The sequence below is a fragment of the Trichechus manatus genome, unplaced genomic scaffold, assembly GCF_000243295.1.
Source record: "Trichechus manatus latirostris isolate Lorelei unplaced genomic scaffold, TriManLat1.0 scaffold00250, whole genome shotgun sequence".
NCBI classification, from domain to species: domain Eukaryota; kingdom Metazoa; phylum Chordata; class Mammalia; order Sirenia; family Trichechidae; genus Trichechus; species Trichechus manatus.
Window position 1 is genome coordinate 901,235 of NW_004444186.1, and position 23,963 is coordinate 925,197.

At 42.9% G+C, this 23,963-nt stretch overlaps 1 protein-coding gene across 2 annotated transcripts in view; it reads right to left on the reverse strand.

Annotated features, from left to right (window-relative positions):
• The window catches only part of SNX27 (sorting nexin 27), a 94,719-nt gene that overhangs the window by 1,343 nt on the left and 69,413 nt on the right, over window positions 1–23,963 (reverse strand). Inside the window, exons 4-11 of one of the 2 annotated variants that reach the window (XM_004389535.2) lie at window positions 23,720–23,784; window positions 21,940–22,044; window positions 18,456–18,534; window positions 16,427–16,590; window positions 10,334–10,423; window positions 3,815–3,964; window positions 3,346–3,474; window positions 2,891–2,950 (exon numbers count right to left, since the gene is read on the reverse strand). In XM_004389535.2, coding sequence (XP_004389592.1) covers window positions 2,891–2,950; window positions 3,346–3,474; window positions 3,815–3,964; window positions 10,334–10,423; window positions 16,427–16,590; window positions 18,456–18,534; window positions 21,940–22,044; window positions 23,720–23,784 — 842 coding nt within the window. Of the gene's footprint in view, window positions 1–2,355; window positions 2,951–3,345; window positions 3,475–3,814; window positions 3,965–10,333; window positions 10,424–16,426; window positions 16,591–18,455; window positions 18,535–21,939; window positions 22,045–23,719; window positions 23,785–23,963 lie in introns of those variants that run through there. The other variant, XM_023724619.1, reaches the window with a different exon arrangement.

The following is a 23,963-nucleotide window of genomic DNA, read 5'->3' on the forward strand; positions in this document are numbered from 1 at the left end:
CTTGAGCTTAGAAGCACACTCTTCACGAGTATCATTTTATGTCCCACAGACCAGTCTAATCTTTGTCTGAAGAGTTGGCCTCGGGAATGGTTTTAGTTCTGGGTTGACAGTCTGGGGGCCATGCCTTCTGGGGTTCCTCTAGTCTCAGTCAGACCATTAAGTCTGGTCTTTTTACTAGAATTTGAGTTCTGCACCCCACTTTTCTCCTGTGTCATCAGGGACTCTCTGTTGTGTTCCCTATCAGGGCAGTTATTGGTGAGCTGGGCACCATCTAGTTCTTCTGGTCTCAGGCTGATGAAGTCTCTTGGTTTATGTGGTCCATTCTATCTCTTGGGCTAATACTTTCCTTGTGACTTTGGTGTTCTTCATTCTCCTTTACTCCAGGTGGGTTGGGATCAACTGATGCATCTTAGATGGCCACTTGCTAGCTTTTAAGACCCCAGACACCACTCAACATAGTAGGATGCAGAACATTTTCTTAATAAACTTGTTATGCCAGTTGACCTGGATGTCCCCTGAAAGCATGGTTCCCAGACACCCGCCCTGCTACTCTGTCCCTCGAAGTATTTGGTTGTATTCAGGAAACGTCTTAGCTTTGGTTTAGTCCAGTTGTGCTCACTTCCCCTGTAGTGTGTACTGTCCTTCCCTTCACCTGAGATAATTCTTGTCTACTATCTAGTTAGTGAATAACCCTCTCCCTCCCTCCCCACCCTCGTAAACATCAAAGAGTGTTTTCTTTTGTGTTTAAACCTTTTCTTGAGTTCTTATAATAGTGGTCTTATACTTCTCCTTTTGTGACTGACTAAATTCACTCAGCATAATGCCTTCCAGATTCCTCCATATTGTTTCATGGATTCATCGTTGTTCTTTATCGTTCCGCAGTATTCCATTGTGTGAATATATCGTAATTTGTTTATCCATTCGTCCACTGATAGGCACCTAAGTTGTTTCCATCTTTTTGCTATTGTGAACAGTGCTGCAATGAACATGGCTGTGCATATATCTATTGGTGTGACGGCTCTTATTTATCTAGAATATATTCCAAGGAACAAAACTGCTGGATGGTACGATACTTCTATTTCTAGCTTTTTAAGGAAGCGCCAAATAGATTTCCAAAGTGGTTGTACCATTTTACATTCCCACCAACAGTGTTTAAGTGTTCCAGTCTCTCCACAGCCTCTCCAACATTTATTATTTTGCGTTTTTTGGATTAATGCTAGCCTTGCTGAGGTAAGATGGTATCTCATTGTACTTTTGATTCGCATTTCTCTAATGGCTAATGATTGTGAGCATTTCTTCATCTGTCTGTTAGCTGCCTGAATGTCTTCTTTGGTAAAGTGTCTGTTCATGTCCTTTGCCCATTTTTTAATTGGGTTATTTGTCTTTTTGTTGTTGAGGTTTTGCGGTATCTTGTAGATTTTAGAGATGAGATGCTGATTGGATTTGTCATAGCCGAAAGTCTTTTCCTAGTCTGTAGGTTGTCTTTTGACTCTTTTGGTGAAGTCTTTGGATGAGCATAAATGTTTGATTTTTAGGAGCTCCCGGTTACCTAGTTTCCCTTGTGGGTGTTTGTGCATTGTTACTTATGGTTTGTATTCTGTTCATGCCATGTATTAGGGCTCCTAGCGTTGTCCCTACTTTTTCTTCCACGGTCTTTATCGTTTTCAATTTTATATTTAGGTCTCTGATCCATTTTCAGTTAGCTTTTGTGCACGCTGTGAGGTATGGGTCTTGTTTCAGTTTTTTGTAGACGGATATCCAGTTATGCCAGCACCATTTGTTAAGGAGACTGTCTTTTCCCCAATTAACGGACTTTGGGCCTTTGTCAAATATCAGCTGCTCATAGGTGGATGAATTTATGTCCAGATTCTCAATTCTGTTCTACTGGTCTGTGTGTCTGTTATTGTACTAGTACCAGGCTGTTTTGAAATACCGTGGTGGTATAATAGGTTCTAAAATCAGACAGTGTGAGGCCTCCCACTTTGTTCTTCTTCTTGAGTAATGCTTCACTTATCCAGGGCCTCTTCCGTTTCCATATGAAGTTGGTGATTTGTTTCTCCATCTCATTAAAAAGTGCTATTAGAGTTTGGATCGGGACTGCATTCTATCTGTAGATCGCTTTGGGTAGAATTGACATTTTCACAATGTTGAGTCTTCCTATCCGTGAGCAAGGTATGGTTTTCCATTTATGCAGGTCTCTTTTGGTTTCTTGCAGTAGTGTCTTGTAGTTTTCATTGTATAGGTCTTTTACGTCTCTGGTTAGATTTATCCCAAAGTATTTTATCTTCTTGGGGGCTACTGTAAATGGTACTGATTTGGTGATTTCCTCTTCAAAGTTCTCTTTGTTGGTATAGAGGAATCCAACTGATTTTTGTATGTTTATCTTGTATCCTGATACTTTGCTGAAATCTTCTGTTGGTTGCAGTAGTTTTCCTGTGGATGCTTTGGGGTTTTCTGCACATATACACTCTTGATGAACCTAGAAGCTTCTGTCATGACTTGCTCCAGTCAGAACGGCTAAACCTGAGGACAGCTGCCCTCTGGACCAGGACGCTGCCCTTCTGGAGGGTGATTTGATTAAAAAAAAAAAAAAAAAGACAGGCAGAGGAGGATCCATGATGCCAGGACAGACGGGATCGCCTACAGCCAATGCCCACCCTCTAGACAAGGGAAGAAGCAGGACTTTTTGATATACAGTGGTCACCAGCCGGAGACCAATCTCTCTGAAGAATGTCCCGGGTCACATGGGGTAACCAGTCCCTAACTAATACTCCTAGACAGGCAGAAATGGAGGTGAGGGTCTCAGGTATTTTGCCGCAGGCCTATAAACTTTAAACAAACAACAACAAAAAACGATAAAAACGTCAGTGCAAGAACCGTTTAGAATTACCTCTTTTCTCCACTTGAGCTCGCAGAACACCCTCTCAAAGCATTCATGCATGTAATTGAACTGAAAAAGAAGTAGCAGCACTCACTGACTTCTCAAGGCCAGGCACCGCAGGGCCAGGCACCACAGGCCCAGGCCCAGGATCTCCTGCCCTCAGTCACCCCATCTGCCAAGCTCGCTCAGCCAACAGAAAAGCCTGACTACCACTGCAAGGCCCGGCTTATCTACTATTCTCTGGCTCCTTCTAGTGGTAACTGCGAGCCAAAGGGGATGTGAAATTGCCAATACTAGCTGGGCCTATGGGAAAGATAAATGAACCTGGGGCTCTAAGACTCAAACAGGCTCAGATCTCAGGACAACGGCTACCCCCCTCCCCTCTCTCTCTCCATGTATGTATCTGGCTTATGGAGAACTCTCAACCCTCATTCCGCAGGCATGCGTTCCCATCTACCACTCACGTAGGGTGTGAAGATCTTAACCCATCGGGGCTTCTTCTCTCCGCGTGCGTACTCAAAACAAAAGGCCATTCCTTCTTCATCTGTATCCCATCGCTGCATCTCATCCCATTCAAATGCTATTACCTGGTTCTGAACAACCGAGAACATGAGTGTCAGGTCTAGAGTGCGCGTGGGAGTGCTGGGGAGCTTACGCAAGGTGGTTCTAGGCCAGGCGGCAGGAGGAAACGAATGGAGAAGACGTCTGCATCGTTTCAGGGAAATGACTGTGGCAAAGAATAAATGTCAGTGGGAGGAGCCGATGAAGCTGAGCATGGGTGTGGCTCCAGAGCCTACTGGTCTACCCCAGTCAGAACGGTTTTCATTTCATCTCCCTCCAGAGGGACTAAACCACACAAGTGAGCAGGTACCTAAGCACCCCCGGTGCTCCGGGCCCGCTCCCCAGCCCCCCGGCCCCATGCTGAACCCCCACCTCCAGCTGTCCTTCTTCAGTGCAGGCGTGCAGCTTAAAGTGCGTGATGCTGATGGCTGTGATGACGTGCCCCTTCCTTCTGGAATCACAGGCACAGTGGGGGAAGATGATTTCATTGTAGCCCTCACAAGTCCTTAGCATGTTCAGGTACTAGGCAAAAACAAAGGGGAAACAGTGTTATATGGAACTAAACCCCAGTGAAAAGCTGCTGAGATGCTACAAGAGAAAGAAAACGAGAATCCTCTCACCCAACAACCTGAAACCTTGCTTCTGGTCTCACGCCCAACCCTATGCTGGGACAGGACTCAGACAATCCTTTATCCCACTACCAACTTCTGCTTTCCTACTTCCAACCCCCTGAAAAAAAGATACACACGTGAAGCCAGGAGAGACGCTGTAACCCAGCCTCCCAGGCCTAGACAGGAAAAGTCAGGATGTCACTTTCCGGCCCTCTACTTTCACTGTACCTAAGGGACGGCGATCTAATCCAGCCTAATAATTGTGGAGAGGGAGGTGCTGTTTCCCCCCTTCTCTCCTCCAGTCAGCAGTCACAATGATCTCGGTGACATTGAGCTCCCCAAACCTCAGATTCGTAAAACGTTAAAACTGAAAGAGACCTTAAAAGCTAGTCCTGTTACAGAAACTCAGAGCAGTTACGAGAATTGCTTGTGGTTACAGGTAATAATAAGCGGCACAACCAGGAGGGGGACCCAGATCTAATTTCCGGGCCAGTGTGCCTTTCACCGTCACCAACCAGTCCTCAGAGCAGCCCCAGTGTCCCCTGGGTCTGCCCCAGCATGTGTCCCTTAAGAAGCATCTGGACCAAACTCAAGGGACACAAATGGCCCTCACAGGCATGCTGCTACCAGACTAACGGAGAGATGTCTCTCAACCACTGAATCTAGCTCCAATCTGTCCCTCCTCCACAGTTAAGGCTGGACGGCTGTTACTCTTTCGAACTGAAAGAGGAGAGAGTAAATGAAGGAACGTGCAGAAGAGTATAGAAGAAATAGGAAAAGGAAAATAAGGGGGAAAAATTAAGATTCATGGACTCTGACCTGGTTTCCTCTCAGGGATTGCCTGGGAAACAAGCAAATAGCCTTGGGCCTCTATACAGGAAGAAGAGGGCGCCCTGGGAATGCGGGCAGGGTGCTGGAGAGAAGACAAAGGCACAGCCCCCCAGCTGACTTCTACTGGATGCGCAGGGTGTTTAGGATACATGGAAGCTGCCTTCTGTCTTCCCAAGAGAGAAGAGAGGACGGGACACAGGAACAAAAAGGACACTGGCAACTCAAGGCTCTGCTGTCCATGAACGGCACCTGAGACCACAGCTCTGCCAGCAAAAGCTGTCCGAGGAGACTCACGGGCCCAGGGAAATCACACCCCGCTCTCCCTTCCCTCCTCGGTATGTCTGTTTAGGTCAAATAACAGCAACTCTGAAGATGAAAAACTCTAAGGGCAACAAAGAACACAGGGACAGGGCGAACTCAGGAGGGAGGCTCCTAGTGCCACAGCACTTCATCACCTCTCACCTCCCCCTCCTATCAATCCCGCCCCTCCCTCCTCTCTATCCCACCCCTCCCTCCTATCTACCCCACCCCTCCCTCCTCTCTATCCCACCCCTCCCTCCCCTCTATCCCACCCCTCCCTCCTCTCTACCCCACTCCTCCCTCCTATCTATCCCACCCTTCCCTCCTATCAATCCCATCCCTCCTTCCTTTTTGATCGTCCTTCCTATATCAGCGGTAAATGTGGATGCTGCCGATCCTGCTATCAGCATTATGAACAAAAAGAAATCCCTGGCTCCTACGCTTTAGTAAATGTGACTGGGGTGGACAGTACAAAAGAGAACTCTTCTGGGGTTAGAACAAGCAGCGGGACAGGAAGCAGTATACAGAGGATGGTTTACGAGCTTGATCCCAGAATGGCCTGGGCCTGAGTCCTGGCCCTGTCACTTGCTAACTGCACCCTTGGGCAAGTTACTTGAATGCAGGTCAATTTACTTAATGCCAGGAACCTTAGTTTCCTCTTCAAAATGGGAAAGAACAACACCTACCTCCCAGGGCTACTAGCGAACATTCAATATAAAACATTTAGCAGAGTACTCACTACATATCAGGCATTTAATAAGGAATAACCAGTTGCCATCTAGTCGATTCTGACTTATGGCGACCCCGTGTGTGTCAGAGTAGAACTGTGCTCTACAGGGTTCTCAATGCCTGATTTTGGGGAAGTAGATCACCTGGCCTTCCTTCCAAGGTGCCTGTCGGTGGACTTGAACTTCCAACCTTTCTGTTAGCAGCCGAGTGCATTAACTGTTTGTACCACCCAGGACTCCTGATAAATGACAGCTCTAAAATAGAACTTTAAAGATCAGTAAGCCTTGGCCAGAGGGCTCAACCAGATGTCTCTCTCAGGGACACCCTGTGAGATGGTGTACCTGGAAATTAACAACTCCAGGGGGACAAGAGCATGTGTGAGAGATAGATGAAACAGGAATGGCAGAGAGTGGATAGCCCTTGGAGCTGGGTAACATGTGCATGGGGGCTAACCGTACTGTCCTTTCAACTTCTTTATGTATTTGAAACTTTCCACAATAAAATGCCAAAAGAGGAAGAAGAGTGCCCCGCAACCAGGCCTCTGGCACTCAGCCACGGCGGTCTCCCGACACGCTCGTCTCTCCCGACACGCTCGTCTCTCCCGACACGCTCGTCGGTTTAAGAGGCCGATTCTGCTCAGAGCTGCTTACCACCTCTGCAAATCCCGGTGGGTGTCTCAGGCCTCGAGACCAGTTCTGCTCTCATCCTTCAGTGAAAAAGGCTGGCATACAGTATGTTTATCGACAGTTCTCTTCTTTGAGAGGTACCTCTACTGTTTTGAAAACTATTTCTGCCATATTCCTCACTGGGAGTTTTACCGTATACGTATATTTTTTAAGAGAGAAACACGCCTACAAAAGCAGGAAAAGGGATCAGAAGAGACGTGGAGCTCTGCATATTTTAACTAGCTTTGAGACACTGAGTAAGTAACTCTACCTGGGGGCTCCCTACGCAGTCTGGAAATAAAGGACTCTTGCCACCCTCTCTTCCCTGACATAAGGAAAAGCCTATGCACTGGAGCCAGGTAGAAATGGGTTCAAATCTCATTTCCAAATCCTAGTTCCATTTCTGACAAGCTATGCGACCTGGGCAAAATCTAACCTCTCAGACTCCACTTCTCTGTCATGGCTGCTAGGAGGAGAAAATGAGACGGGATGTGAAGTGCCTAGAACAGTACCAGGCACGTCCTATATGACTTCTCCTTCCCTCTGAATCAGGCTGATTAGCCCCTTCACATTCAAGGATGTTAGTCTCTGAAAGCAAAGGACCTTCAGGCGACTTCCTAATGACGTAAGTTCTAAAAATAACCCGAACGAAAACCAAAGGCATCTGTGGCCTTGGTGAGGTGAGAAGAGGTAAAAGTCATTGACTGGGGAGACTCAGGTTTTCAGAGTCTCAGACTGGGCAGTATAGCTTGGCTTTAAGTGGGCAACCCCTACATTCTCTGGGTCTGCACCAAGCCAAAGAGAAGAAACATATAAAATTTTACATAAATCCACAATTTCCAAAAGACAAATGAATTTTTGTTTTCAAACATATTCACACACACACACACAGGTGTCTGGATATATGTTTAAAACACAAAATTATCATGTTCATTCTCCTTTCATATAAAGTTTGAATAGCTATATATGTTTCCTGAATTACCTTCCTTGACTCACAGACCACTTAGCTGGTAGTCCCCATGAGGCCAGAGATGAGGAAAGGGAAAGCATGGGGCATCTTACAGAGATGTTCAGTACCCAGCAAGGCAAGTAAGTACTGGAACAGGACAGTTACTGAAGCAAAAGCTCAGTGCTTAACAGAGCAGAACACTCGGGTGAATGGGTGAAGGTCCACTCTGGGGACCGCTCTGCTCTCCCAAATAACCTGCCAAGGGTCAAACCAGGTCTACAATGGAAATACGGGCTTAAGAGGAACCTTGCAAGCCAACTACCTAGAGCAGTGATTCTGAGGCACCTAAAGTTTCAGAATCACCAGGGGGCTTTATAAAACTAAAGACACCTAGGTCCTGCCTCCAGAGAGTCTGGCTTAGGACACAATGCATTTTAAACAGGCTTCACAAGTGACCCTGGTATAGGTGGACTGAGGAGCATGATTTGAGAAACACTGGCCTTCACACACACTGCTTTGTGTGAAATCAGTAAAAATTATGTTGAGGAACACTAACATAGAACTCCTTATGTGTTGGTTCAATAACGGCAAAACCAGGCCACTCCAGCGTAAGAAAAACATGATTTACACCAAATCTCTTGTTTGTATGGGAGCCCTGGGGGTGCACTGGTGAAGAGCTCGGCTGCTAACCAAAAGGTTGGCAGTTTGAATCCACCAGCCGCTCCTTGGAAGCCCTATGTATGGGGCAGTTCTACTCTGTCCTATAGGGTCGCTATGAGTCGGAATCGACTCCACGGCAACTGGTCTGGTGTGGTTTGGTTACAGACATACCCTGACACAAGGGTTTCAAGTCAGTAGAATTCCATAAATGTTTAAGCATATTTTATACTCAATTCCAACGACCCATGGGAAACCATACCAGCATTACCAGCTGCACTCTAGTTCTTAACTGAGTGATTATAACACATGAACTCGAGCCTAAAAATAATTTCATAATAGATTACTGTGCTTGTCAAATTCAGATTTCCTACATTTCACCACAGAACAACCCTAACCCATGTGTTCCTCTAGCGCCCTGCTCTGTGCCTGGCAAACACCTGGCGCTGAACAAGTACTTTTCTGTTGAGTGCATACACGGAAGATGGTACGTTTGGAGGACAATATGTGCAGAAAAACCACTATGTGTTCCACATCGGTGTATTAAAAGCCCTTCTGCAATTACTTTGATTTTTGTTATCTCTTCACGAACAGGAAGACTGCTGGTTTTGGCAAAGGCAAAGGACTACTGTAGAGCCTGATGGGGCTGGGTTGGCCTTTTTCACCAGAAAGATGCAGATGTGTTAGTCAGAATCACGTACTAACGTCGTTGTCTTAACCCATGAAGTGGAGTTTTAAAATTCTGTCTCAAAAGTAAATAAATAAATAACTAGAATTCTGTCTTCACATAGTACAATTCCCTTAGCTAAAATACTACCCATAGTTAACGATATTTAAAAGATTTCTGCATTGTTTATTTTAGTCTGATGACATGCAGAACATAGATAAGACGGTTCCCTGGTCTTCGGCGACTTTCTAAAGCACAGAGATTTATTACTTTTCATCATTTAAGTTGCAAAATAACTCTCCTACCTAGACAAGAGATTATGGGCTAAATTCAATGGCTGACTTGTTTGCATTCTTACTCCAATCCAATTAATTTAAATGGATGAAATTCCCTGATAAAAACTGCACAGAAGTTACAAAAGAAATTTGAGAGACCTATCAGAATCACTGCCAATGCCTTGTGTGAAATCATGAAACATTTTAATTGTAAAAATTTCAACTATATGTAAATTTTCCAAGAGAGAAATTTAAAAATGCTGTGAGTGAAAGTTTTTGTAAACGTTCTCTACAAATTTATTTTTGATAATTTCTATCCCTGTATTTATGGCAGATACAGATTGGAAACTAATTTTAAAACATCTAAAGAACACTCCAGGCAGCCCCGTCCAGCAGAACTTTCTGCCATGACAAAAATGTTCTGTATCTGCACTGTCCGACTGACTCAACGGCAATGGGTTTGTCTTTGTTTTTTTTTTTTGGTTTAGCCACACGTGGCTACTCAGCGCTTGAAACGTAGCCAGTGCATCAGAGGAACTGCATTTTAAGTTTTATTTAATTTAAATTTAAATAGCATGTGGCTAGGAGCTATAGAATCCAACGGCACAGCTGTTGTAATCAAAAGCACTATTGAGCACGGATGTTTAAGCATGTGCAGAAAGAGAAGCCATAAAAACAAATGATTCTGCTATTGTTAAATCACAACTAAAATAATTTCTAATGTAAAAAATCTAAATATCAGTTCTCACAAAATTTTATCTTTATTATATTATAATGCTTTGCACATCTTTTGTTTTAACACATTTTTGTTTATCAGAAGAATACTGTTTGGTTATTATTAATAAAGTTACATGCCTGCGTACAGCAGTATGAGCTCTCTGTGTGATAAATGAACACAACTGACTCTGAACCCTCTCCCCACTTTTTTTATTAGTGAAGCCACTGACCAGGTTGCAACACGTTTGAAAACAACTGAACAACAGGTTTCAAAGGAAAACAAGGAGCATTTTTAAAACGGGCCGTAAACCTGCTGCCGTCGAGTGGGTTCCAACTCATAGCGACCCCACAGGACCCAGCAGAACTGCCCCATGGAGTTTCCAAGGAGCGCCTGGTGGATTCAAGCTGCCGACCTTTTGGTTCGCAGCCGCAGCTCTTAACCACTGCGCCGCCAGGGTTTCTGAAAGGGCTACAGGGAATGTAAACCTACCATGACCATTTTCCTTTGTTCGTACAGCTTCTGTAACTGGTAGGACTTTTCCTCTGCTCTGATATAACCTTTCTTCACGTCATCGACAGCCTGTTACCAAAACAAAGGCAGGGAAGAAAGGAAGGTAAAAATCATTATCAAGTAAGTTCTCGCCAACAATAAAAAGACACAGATTCACTTTCAGACTAACATCATCCTTGTCAGTGAGCTCTGCCACATGGATGTACCTGGAATAACTAGCATTTAAGGAGTGTCTGCAATGTGCTAACGATAGTTCCAGGCACTGCGTGAGGGATATGGTTTCTGGTGCTTAGAGACTTAAACTCTGGTTAATCTATGCATGTGAAACAATCAGAGAACAATGAAAGGCAGCATACGATACTGTGTTAAAGGTACATAATGATGTAGCAAAAACGTGCGGTGCAGACAGTAAGTGGCATGCTACAGTCAGAACAGGAGAGCCTCCTGGTGACAACAGTGACCAGGGAAGCCTTGGCTGCGCCCTGGAGGCTGGGCTGAATACGAGAAACTACAAGCTGAAGTCGGGACACAGGATCGGGTTTCAGCTTGTATACAGCCAGGAGACAGCTATGTCTACTCTGAATAAAGGGTGCAGGCCAGGGACAGTGGAAGACGATGCTGGATGGCAGGTTAACGACAGAGGGCAGAGGATCCTAAAAACAGGTACAGAGATTAGACGTAACAAGACAGACAGCCGGGAGCTAAAATAAGCGTCAAGAAATCGTTCTTCTAAAGAAAGACTGAAATGAATCTGAGTGCCAAATGAATTACGTTCAGAAGGGAATGAAATAAAAGAGACCAATGATGCTGTGGTAGCTGACGCATGACGCGAAACAAGGCCTTAAAACTAGGATGATAGCAATGGGGAGAGAGGAAGTGACAAATCTGAGACGGTGAGGGAAACAAACCCGAGAGGCCTCCATACGGGCACGAAGGTACCTAGATACGATATGCTACTTCTAAACTCCTCCTGGATCAGGTCTATGAGATATGCATACCCTTCCTGGCTTCACTCAACCCCTTTCCCACCCCAAGAAAAACTTGAAAAATCTAACAGAAGGGAAAACAGATCTTTGAGAGAAACCAACCAACAAAAACAGAGCAAATATCATCACTTGTCCAGGCCACTCAGAATCTAAGCTCAGTGAGTTACTGCAAGGATAACCGTGCAGGCACCAGGCAGAGGTCCCATGGAACCTTCATCAGAAGACTGCCAACTTGGGTAACCTGCGCTTTGGCCTCGTTTCATGAGTACGGGCCAATTTACATTAAAAACTGTTGCTGTCAAGTCGATCTGGACTCACGGCGACCCCACAGGGCAGAGTAGAACTGCCCCATAGGGTTTTTATGGAAAGGGAGCCCTGATGGCTCAGCGATTAAGGGTCGGCAGAAGGAACCGACCGGCCGTCCCTCGCGAGAAGGATGTGGCGGTCTGCTTCTTTTTGGTTAGCAGCCAAGTGCTTTCATCAGCGCCCATCAGGGCTCCGTTCAAAACACCCAAACCCTCTCAAGTCACTTAAACATTCATTCTTAGGTCAAACTGCTGACACTTGTCATCTGCTGTGGCCTCCCTTCTCGTCTCTCTCTGTCTTCGTGGGTTTATGCCTTTTAAAATCCATTACCGTTATTTTAGGGAGCTTTCAGGAAGGGGCAGCTTAAATGTGTGTGTTCAGTCTGTTAGGTGTGGCCAAAATTTAAACATATTCTACCATGAATTTCGACTTTATTAATTTTTTTAAGAAAAAGGCTCTTTATCATTATTATCTAATATTTCATCAATTCTAAGCTGCACGTTTTAACATCTCTGAAACGGGGATGCATCTTACAATCAACAACGTGTCAGTTTAACTGTCGGGCTTTTTGTCTTTCTTAGGAGTAGGCAGCATGGTGGGCCGTACAATCAATGACATCTTAGAACTGGTGAAATACGGCAGCATTAGATATTGCCATTATCAAAATATGATATAAAAAATACCTAAAACTTAATAATGGAAAAAATGTAATATTATTTTCCAAAAGATACAACTGTTTACTAGTCGACCAAAGGATCATCTGAGCAATCATCTGTCTTCAAAAGAGTTGCTGGGTACAAGAGACGGCTACAAAAGTAAAAGCTTTGCTAGATATCTAAATACTCGACCTTTGTTGTCTTATAGCTTTATAATTCAAAAATCAATTCCACATGCTCTGCCTCATTTAAATTTCTATACTTATTTAAACTCCCCCCCAAAAAACAAAACAAAAAAACTGTGAGGTACTATTATTCCCCTTTAACAGATCAGAAGACAGACCTCAGCAAGGCTATGCTAAGGATTTACCCAATGTAGAGCTTGTACTTGAACCAGATACTCTGACTCCTAGCTCATGATTTTTCCATTCCAATAAGACAAAGGAAAAAATACTCTATTCACAGTAGTAATAAAAATATCACATAAGTGGGAATTAATTCCGGGGGGGCATAAGCAAAACACAGAACTACAGAGCTTTATTCAGAGAAACAAAAGAGGGGCTGAATAAAACAGGAACATTACACACCTAGTAGGGAATCTACACTTAATAAAGACAGTGATTCTTCTCAAGTTAAATTACTAATTGAACAAAATTCCAGTAAGAACAGTAATAGGACACTTCATAAAACATGAAATGGGTTAAAAACTATTCGTAAAACACAATGGGCAAGAATATCAAGCCTTTAAAAGAAGACGGCTTTAGATTTACCAAATACTAAATGCATTATAAAGCAACAATATTCAAAAGGGAGTACTGAGTCAAAAATAGAAACACAGATTAATAGAACAGAGACCCAAAATATAGCCAATATATAAAAACAAATTTAATAAAAGGCAAGTTAAGCATATACAACATTAGGAAAATGAATCATTCTGCTGGGCCACAATATATCTAGGAAGCAAAACAGAGAAAATTTAACTTAGACCAAACTTTCATACCATAGACCACAATAAACCCCATGTAGACTGAAGTATTAAATATAAAAAATAAAATATTGGAAATTAAAAACAATAGCCCACTCATACTTACTATTGAGGAGAGAAAGTGTACTGATAAGTGAAGCAACAGAAATTACAAAGGAAAAGATAATTACTATTATATAAAATGTTAAAACAAAAATCAGTAACACTAAGATAAAAAAAGGAATAAATATCTGTAAGAATGACCTATAGGGATCAAAGTTCAAGACCAAGAGTCAACGGACAGCAACCGTCCAACACAACAAAACACCAGGAGAACAAGAACTTTTTCAGAAGAAAAACACGTACACAAAGTAAAATTATAAAAATTCACAACAGCACCATTTATAATCACACTCAAAAAACACTCTGGAACTAATAAAATGGAATGATTAAATAACACATAGTACGTTAATTCAGCTATGAATGAAATAGAAAAGAATTTTACAGGTAATTAAAAAAGGAAAAAAAATTCCAAAATGATCCCTACATTAGGATTGTAACTCTGTAAAAATTACACATCCGTATAAAGACCTAGTGCCGGATTTCAGTGTAAATACTTACAGGAAAAGATCATAAAAGAAGACTTCCAGGTGGGGACGGCAGGTTAAAAATGAGCGTCTACTTCTACTTCCTCCTAAAACCCCACTAAAATGTCCATAGAGGGATTTCTTTTTTTTTTTTTTAAAGGAATAAACCCACAAGACCAGGGAGAATGGGAAGAAACAACTAGAATAAAATTTTGGAATCCAGAATGCAGATGGATGGGTAGTAATTTAGAAAACCTAAAACACTGATGTCTAAACTGACAGCAGAGCCCTGGTGGCGCAGTGGTTAAGAGCTCGGCTGCTAACCAAAAAGTCGGCAGTTCAAATCCACCAGCTGCTCCCTGGAAACCCTATGGGGCAGTTCCACTCTGTCCTACAGGGTCACTATCAGTTGGAATCCACTAGACAGTGATGGGTTTGGTTTTTGGTTTGGTTAAACTGATGATGGGGAAAGTGGTGGACCACTCCAATTTACACCACAAAATTCCCAAAAGACCCAGGAAGATGGGTGGCACTGGTGGTCACCTAGAAGAGGTGGGCGGTGGGGGGGGGTGGCTAAAATAAGGAGGATTTACTGAAAGCCTATTGAAGAAGCAGCCGAATTCTCAGACGCTCTCCCCTCCACTCCCTGGAGCCAGATGACTGCCACCTCAGTGCCAGTGGAGACTGGAGATCTGGTCTGTCCACAGTGAAGCTCAGTCAGTAAGGTCCACTCACATCTGAGCTACAATCAGCTCTGCAGCCTCCCAGTCTTAACTGTGAGCAGACAACTGTGTTAGCAGAGAGCCCCTAACATGAACAGCAGAGAGAAAAGAAACAAGCAAACAATAAAAACAAGAAAGGAGATAGACTATGCAGGGACAAGAAAACCCATCTTTAAAAAAACTACTATTTTTAATCTCCATGGAAAGTTAAGAAAGAATATTATAACCACAAAACAAGAACGGAATATTCTGCAATAAAAGAACACTCACGGAACCAAAGAAAGCCTCTGGAAATTAAAAATATAATAGCACACGTACAAAATTCAATAGAAGCACCAGGAGATAAATCTGAGTGAATGTTCCAGAAAGCAGAACAAAAAGAAAAAGAAATTTAAAATGTGAGAAACAAGAAAAACTGGGGCAGACCAAGAAGGCCCATGTCAGAATAACAGAAGTTCCAAAAAGAGAGAACAAAAAATGAAAGAGGAAATTGTCAATTGAGTAATTCAACAGAATTTGCCAGATCAGAAAGACACAAATTTCCCATAGAGGGCCCAGAGTAATAGATGAAAACAGACCCTCAGCAAGGCACATCATTGTGAAATTTGAGACCACTGGAGACAAAACAGATCTTACAAGCTTCCCAAAGGGAAAAAAAGGTCCCATATAAAGGTATCAGAATCAGAACGACTCTTGATTTCTTAACAGCAACACTGGGTGCTAAAAAGATAATGTAGCAATTCCTTAAAACTTTTGAGGGAAAATAATTTTCAACCTAAATCTCTACGTCCAACCCTAAAATCTATCAAATGTGAAGACAGAATAAAGGTACCTTTAGACAGTCAGGATTTAAAAACACTATTTCCCATGCACCCTCTCCCAAGAAGCTCTGAGAATGTGTTTCACCAAAATAAGCAAGAAAAAGAAGACATGTACGCTAACACTGGAAATCCCAGACAGGAGACGGTGACAGAAAAGGTGATCCCAGAATGACAGCTGTGCACCAGTGGACGGCTCCCCGAGAAACTGCTGCAGACAGTGGGGACTGACGGAGTATCCGATGCGTCTGACTGTCTTTAGAGCAGATGTCGACAACTGGTGAAGAGTCTGGAGCTAAGGTAACTACGAGGACATGAAAACCAAGCAAATGAAAAGGAGGGTGATAATTAACAGGGAAAATGAAACGTCAGGAAGGAAGTGTTTACTGTACGGCTCTGCTGTGAAGTTCACTATTCACAGACTTGAATAATGTAAACACTGAATACTGACCTCACAAATATGACAATTTCACTATATTAAGAGGATAAGGAAGATGAAAAAGGTATGGGTACGCGTGAGAGCGGGAGAGGAAAGCCAGCTAAAGCCTCATCTGCTCTTGTGGGCAACTAAGAGATGCTGCTTGCATCTGGAAAATCAAGTAGCAGCAATGCAACCAAGTTATCATAGAGACAGGAAGGTAAATACCTAACCAAACCAAACCAAACCAACCAAGCAACAACCAAAAATGAAGTGAAAGTGACTGCCCATGGAAAGAGACGAGGGTAAGTGGGGCAACTACTGTTTTTCATAATAAACCCTGTGGAACTATTTCCTGCCTGTATGTATGTACACAGCCATAATGCTCATTTTATTGTTAAAAGTAATAATAATATTTTTTAAACTCCAGGATATCTTCACTTTTATAAAGTTATTTATCCTTTGTGAAATGGGACAGAATATTTTACAAGCGTTACCTAAGACCCGGGAGCACGGCACCTTATTACCTAAGTGTCCACACTCAACTGGCAAATTACCCACGACATGCCACTAGGAAAAGAAATCAGTGCTTTGCAGGAAGACCAGTTCACCCACCTGATGGAAGAAGTAGGTAACGGCGAGGTCATTGTCATTTAAGAGGATTTCTTCTTCTGTTGTAAAAAGCCACTTCCGAATGGTCAGGCAGGTGCCTGGCACAGCCGATGTATAATTCTGGACGTAGAGTTTGTGAGGAAATTCGTTAGGTGCCAGCTTACGTACTAAAGAGAGAACAAAACAAATCAAGCTGGAGTGAAAAGGCAGATGGGGAATCTTCCTCGGATAAACTGTGTAAGGCAGATCGAGAATGGCAGGTCATCATTAACCAAGTGAGATCAGAATATCAGCTCAGATCCATCAAGGCACTCCGCTTAAGGAGCAAAAACTAACTATTTGTCTAGCCAATCTACGTCTTCGAACTACGAGGACGCCCAGCTGAGCCTCAAACCAACCTGAATGACAGGCCCTTCACTTAACATGCTGACTCGGCAGACGGCACCAACTCCACACGCAGTTAAAACATCTGATCCGTCATCTGCTGAGTTACACTGATGTCCACAGAACATCTTTAAAGGATGCCTCCCCTCTTACTCATCCAGCCGTGATGCATCCAGACTCTCTCATGGGGCAATTCTCAACAAACTGCTTTTACTGTAAAGAGCTGAAAGTTTCCTGCAATCATCCGCCCAGGCCCCCAAAGAGCCCTAATGGTGCACAAGCAGGGGAAACCACCCCCCTTTTCACTTCTACGCGTCCTTTCTCCAGAACATCTGAGCATTTTCTTCTCTTGGTGTTCACTTGGCTTCAGGATACTGAAAAAGGCAGATTTAATATTTCCCATTTTACAGAGAGGGAAACCAAAGCTTAGAAAAGAAGGGTAGGACTAGAGTCCACGTGTCCTGGTTCCCTAGCAATCCTGTAGAACATCATTTATGTCAGCCTAGTCAGACCATGGAGTCCCTGGATGGAGCAAACAATTACGCACTCTACTAACTGACAGGTTGGTGGGTTTGAATCTACCCAGAGGTGCCTCAGAAGAAAAGCCTGGTGATCTGCTTCGAAAAGGTCACAGTTTTTAAAACGCTGTGGAGCGCAGTTCTACTCCGACACGCACAGGCTCGTCATGAGCTGGAACTGACCAGAAAGCAATCAGTGTTTTTTTTTGGGGGGGTGGGGAGTGGGGGGGGCGGCTCAGGCTTTTGGGAATTAGGAAGAAAAATAATAAGAGGAATATGACCGCTTGAGAGGGAATCAAGTTTGTTCTCCCCTTGACCTTGGACCAGAAGGGGACCCAGGTCTAGCAAACCCCTCTCCCCCTTTCTGGGATGAGGACAGTCTATCCAACCAGTATCATCCACGTCATTTCTGGCCTCAGCCTCTGCGTGTGTGCGTGTGCGTGCGTGCGTGCGTGCGTGCGTGCGTGCGTGCGTGCGTGCGTGTGCGTGCGTGTGCGTGCGTGCGTGAATGTTGTGGAAGAGACCCATGAACTGTAGGAAATCTGTGTCATTCAGAGCAAGCCTCAGACTTCCTCCCCCTTGTGCAACCAATGTGACCGTCATCCCTAGCTTTTGGAAAATAAAATATAACAGAAACTTCCTGTCACCATGCTTTCCTAGGAAGTGGGAAATCTATTCACACAGAAACTTAAAATGTCCACTAAAGTGTAAGCTTTTAGTAAGATATCTCTTTCTAACTACTGGAAACGAAAAGCTAGTTATTCTCCTTAAAAATCTTTACTCAAACAACTGTGCCTAAAAAACAAAGCCCTCTTTTTAAGTCTGCTTCATTGGAATATATGAATTTTGAATGTTTGATTTAAAAGAACTTCATGGAAGTATCTGATTCAGCTCTGGGTGTGACTTATAAAAGAGGAAGAAAGATCAACAGTGATCAGACACCCTAATCACCTGAGCATAACAGGATCTGCCGGGTCTGCTTCTTCGAGGCAATCCTGATGGGAGGGCTCTCCCCTCGTCTTTAAGTCCCTCTCTAGGCGAATAGTTTCAATCTGACAGCTTGCGGGAGCGTCAGGCAACAGTGTTAAAATACCCCAGAACAAAACTTAACATGAACCGCCAGCACTTACCGAAGGAATGATTGATCACTTCAAATAAAGCAAAGTAGTTCACGGTTGTACTGTCCATGCCAACCTTTGCTGCGATAGCCTTAAGGGTAAAGAGGACAGGTTAGTTTCCGGACAACTCCATCAGACAGTTCTGTGAGAAGAGGCAGGTGAATGAGCGTGGGGGCAGAGCAGGGGCTCTGCCATCTTGGCTTCACAAAAATCAGATTCCTGGTTCATAGCTATCCCTCTTTGCATACATGTGTACATGCGCTCATGCGTGTGTATTGTGGAAGGAAAGGGGGAAGAAATACGTGTATTTGACCCAAACAACTATGATCTCTAAATATCAGTTTTTCCCCTCCAAAATCAGCTGATAATGGTCTCTCCTTAAATATCAGCTTTCCTCTCTAAAACAGGATTCCATCCCAAGAGGGTCTTTTCAACAGCACTTACAGAAAATGTGCTTGATAAGCACAGATCTTAAGAAGAGTCTGCGTATCCAGTCTCACACATCCCACCCACGTTGAATACAAGCTGTTAACACACGCAGTTTATAGCTTTGGTTCTTGAGCTTAAGATATTTTTGTCAATTTTGTTCACACTTCCCAAATTATTTTTCAGATGATCCACGTCTCAGGCTGGGGACATTAGGTACCTCCATTTCCTAAGAATCACCATCATTAATATACACATAAAAATAGCAAAATGTTGGGACAACAGAGGCATATTAAACAAGTATCAGTCCTTCCCTCTAGGAACTAAGGCCCTAACATGACAAATAAAAAGAAGCTGAAATAATAGATTGATTTATAAAATAAACAATATCCGTGAATACTGTGCTCCCTTAAATAATCAACTATATGACACCAAATGGTCAACGTTCCCCCTAAAACAAAAGTAGGAAGCTAAGAAGAGGCAGGGAAGCTGGATTAATGGAAACAGAACAGAAAGGATGGAAATATTGAGAATGCTGACGCATTGTGACAAAGGTAACCAATGATACGGAACAAGGTGTATAACATTGTTAAATGGGAATCTGACTGACTATGCAAACTTTCACTTAAAACACAATAAAATATTAAAAAACAAAGTTGAAGGAATCAGTGACCAAATAAATAAAAATTGAAATTACATAAAAAATACAAAGCAAAAACTACAAACTAGGAGTACCAAAATTTCTTTTCCAGTTCAATCCCAATCTAAATAAGATGTTAATTAAACAAGATAAAATTGCTGAATATTAATTAGTACCTGAGTAAATCAAATATGATTATATCCCTTCTTCCCGTATCTGCTCACAGATTAGACCTAGGTTCATCCCTGATGTGAGGAAGGAACTAGGGAGTATAAGTGTTTTAAATTACCATTCTGTACTGTACTGGATAGAAACGGAAATGCTCTCAAGATCTGAAAACGGCTCCTCGCTAGAAATCTCAAAAACAAGGGTGGGGGGAAAAACACAAAAACACTAGGCCTTGCTAGAGAAACACTGAAAAAAGCAAAAGAAAATAAAACACAACATCAGCAAGCTGTAAAATTAGTGTTTTCCTTGCACCCACTCCACTACTGTATAACTACAGAAATAACCTCAGAGCCTGTACACACCCTTTGCCATAGATAGAGGCCATGGGAAAATCTACGGGGGATCGATCTTTTGTTTGCTACAAAGGAAAAATAAACATTAATACCCAGAAACCTGTCTCCCTGAAAATACTGATCAAATCAGGGTTAAACGCCAATAAAAAGGCCTAAAAGCAATGAGTACACCCAGCACCACATCATGGTCTTTAAATACCATCTCTCATTAAAAAGAACCAGGACTACTTGAGTAAATGACTGATTCTCGATCTAGGGGTAGGAAATAGCTCAAGACGAGCCTGGGACAACTGGTACCAAAAAGCAAGCAAGCCATCTTAAAGAACAGGCAGCATCAAGAAGACAGGAACAGCTACAAAGGAGCTTCCACTGGCCAAGGAGGGAACAACGTGAGCATCGAAACGGTAACACGTGCCATTGGTTACATTACACCGAATATCTACAGACCCAATGATACTACAGAAACGAAGTAATTATCCCACTGGACATCACTGGAATCAACTAGGGCACCAATTCTCCACTCTGAAAATTGGGAATAAAAGGAAAGAAGTATTTACCCTCCCTTTCCTGTACAAACTGTATTTCAGGGTAATTAAATTGCGTTAGTTGATAAGAAAAAGTTCTTTACAGAAAAATTCCAGCTTATAAAAGTGGAAGAAATAAGAGAATTAGAAAATTACCACTTTGTAACCTTTAATGAAATCGTTGATTAAGGCAACAATCAGCAATGGATACACTCATCTGAAGATCAGTGGGACGCTTCACAATGGAGAGATCAGGTTATCGCCACTTATGACCCTAAACCTATTGATTAATCTTAACATCACTACAAGTGGGATAGCCACATATTGTATACTTCCTGTTGAGAAGCAAGATGACGTCTACAGCACCAAGTATGAAGTTTAAAAAAAACTGAGCCTGAATCTAATCGAGCCTGTAGAGAAAATTTCCATTTATAGCAAATCTAAGGAGCTAGAAGGACATATTAAATGATACCCCAAGGAAACAAACAGGTAAATTCAGAATGTGAGGCATTCCACAGGACACTGGCCCAATGTCTGCAATGAACAATGGCACTGGGGCGGGGCAGGGGAGACCAGGTAGAGGACCGCTCTCTATTAAAGCGGACAGAAGGACCAAACATGCCAAGAGGCCCTTGTTCAGGATCAGATTGTAACAAACCAACTGTGAAAATCATTTTTAGACAACTGGAAAAATCTGACTATGGATTAGTTATTGGGTAATATCAAGGAAATACTGTTAATTTTTTTAGGTTGGATAATGGCATTCTGGTTACATCCACATATTTTAGAGACTCATGCGGAAGGATACAGAGGTCCAGTAACACGGGATTAAAAAAAAAACTTAAAGAAAAGGAGAACAAAGGACAGATGATGCGGATTTGGCAGAATCCTGATCGCTGCTGAGTATCAGCGGTGACTATATGGAAGCTCATTAGACTAGTCTGTTTTTGTGTAAGTTGTTTTTTTGCAATAAAGGTGGGGGTTAATCACAACTACTTGTTGTTAATTGCCATCTGGCCGATTCCGACTCACGGCACCCCATGTGTGGGGTAGAACTGCCCTATTTGTTTTCAAGGCTGTGACCTTTCAGAAGTAGATCATCAGGCCAGTCTTCTGCAGCGCCTCTGGGTAGAACTGAACCACCAACCTTTCAGCTAGTGGTCAAGAGCTTAACCATGTGTGCCACCCAGGGGCTCCTAATCACACCACTACAGCTGGGATTTTCACTGTACCTTTCTGTCAAGGACGGCAAAGGATCCTACATTAATAACAACAACAGCAGCAGCAGCTAACATTCAGTGATATTTATGATGTGCCACACGCTCTGATCACTTTATATTTATTAACTCATTTAGTTTTACCTCATTCAATGTCAAGTCATTTACCTGATAGACTTGGTCTGTAGTACTGTTCTTTTTGACCCTGACTGTAACAGTTGTTCCATCTGGTAATGCTACTCTCAGCTCTACGTCGGACACACCATTGTAGTTCTGGGCGGAAAGACAGAGAGAGAATTTAGGACCGACTTACCTCTCTGTAACATGCTAGCTAAACAATAACCTACACATGTGACAGTGAGGAGCTGAGCTCCAATGAAAGGGGGGAAGAAGGTACCTGCAAAGTCAATACGGTTACAAGTCACAAAGCTGACTTTAGGCTGCAGCATAAGCTAACCTTTAAGATGAACAGAGAGGAAAGAAACACGTTGAATCCAACCTGTTCACATTTCAAACCAAAACTTGTGTGAAGCAGTTTAGGTTAAACAGATGAGATTTTTGGGTTACTTCCCCTACCCCATTCGGAACCCAAATATGAGAGGAGAAAATAACTGAAAATGCTAGTTTTAGCAAAATTCTCTGGTTTTCAATGGTCAGGCAAACTAGACTGGCTCAAGTGGTATGCGAAGTTCTTTTCTGAACCCTGAAGTGATCACAGAATCTTCAAAAGGAAAAACGTCTGAGATTCCAGGATCTGAGTTAGTCGGACGCCCGATAAAGGTAAACAATTCTCATTCTCCTTAATTCAAAGGAAATCCTTCTTCTCTCTTTGTTTTTGATGATTAACACATTCCCCTCACGGACTGTTGACTTTGTAATTCTCATTAGAGAGAAATAACTATTTAGGAACAAGCCCACCTTCATTTAACACTGGAAAAAAGTACCTCTCATTGCTTAAAACCACCCTAAGCATTACTTCATTATAAGCCCTTGTCTGCAAGAAACTTACAATCTAGTAAAAATTAGTGGGTAGCACACTATTTAATATATTAGCATGGAATATTCATTGTCCCATTCAATTAATATTATTAAGCACCTCTAACACGCCTGACACTGTGGAAGGCACGGGGAATACAAAGATGGTCACGATCTAGTATCTTACCTACGTAGGTAGCTCACACCCTTTGAAAAAACAAACCAACTAGTTGCCATCAAGTCAATTCCAACTGATGGCGAACTCATGTGTCTCAGAGTAGAACTGCATTCCATTTGGTTTTCAATGGCTGTGATCTTTCCGAAGGAGCCCTGGTGATGCAGTGGTTAAAGTGCTCAGCTAACCAAGAGGTCGGCGGTTCCAACCCACTAGCCGCTCTGAGGGAAAAAGATGTGGTTGTCTGCTGCCATAAAGATTTACAGCCTTGGAAACCTTATGGGGCAGTTCTCCTCTGCCCTGTAGGCTCGCTATGAGTTGGAGCCGACACGACGGCAGTGGGTTTGGTTTGGGGATCTTTCCGCAGTAGACTGCCAGGGCTTTCTTCCGACAGGCCTCTGGGTGGATTCGAACCACCAACCTTTCAGTTAGTAGCCAAGTGCTTAACCATTGGCACCACCCAGGACTCCTAACTCGCTCTAGGAAGCTAAAACTATAAAGTAATAACCTTATTATTAGAGAATGATTTAGCATCAAGGCGATAATTGAGTTAATACTGACTACAAAAATTCTCGATGAAATGAAAAATCAGTGACTTGAGTCATCAGAGAAGGCTTCAAGGAGAAGACGGACTTGGCATAAGGTCTTAAAGGATAAGCAGGACGTGTATCAAAAAGATACAGGATAAATACAGTTGTTTGGAGAGCTCATGGCAAAAACTCAATCCATAATCGATGTCTCTCTTTTCCCCACATGGAGCTGGGAGGTAAATAGTCACTCCAAGGGTTATTCACCTACCTCGTCTGATTCGGACAGAAATTCCTGCATGATGTCACTCTCACCAATGACTCGTATTGAACACACTACAGAAAACAAAGATAGAATCTGTCATGAGGCCCTAAAATTAAGAACCTAAAAAGTCAAGAACATATCAAGGTTAAGTATAAATCATCAGTAGCAGGCAATGCTAAGGCAGATGGGATTTTAAGACATGAGAGTCCTTCATCTAAATACGGCTTAGAAGAGAGGAATAGAAGGTACA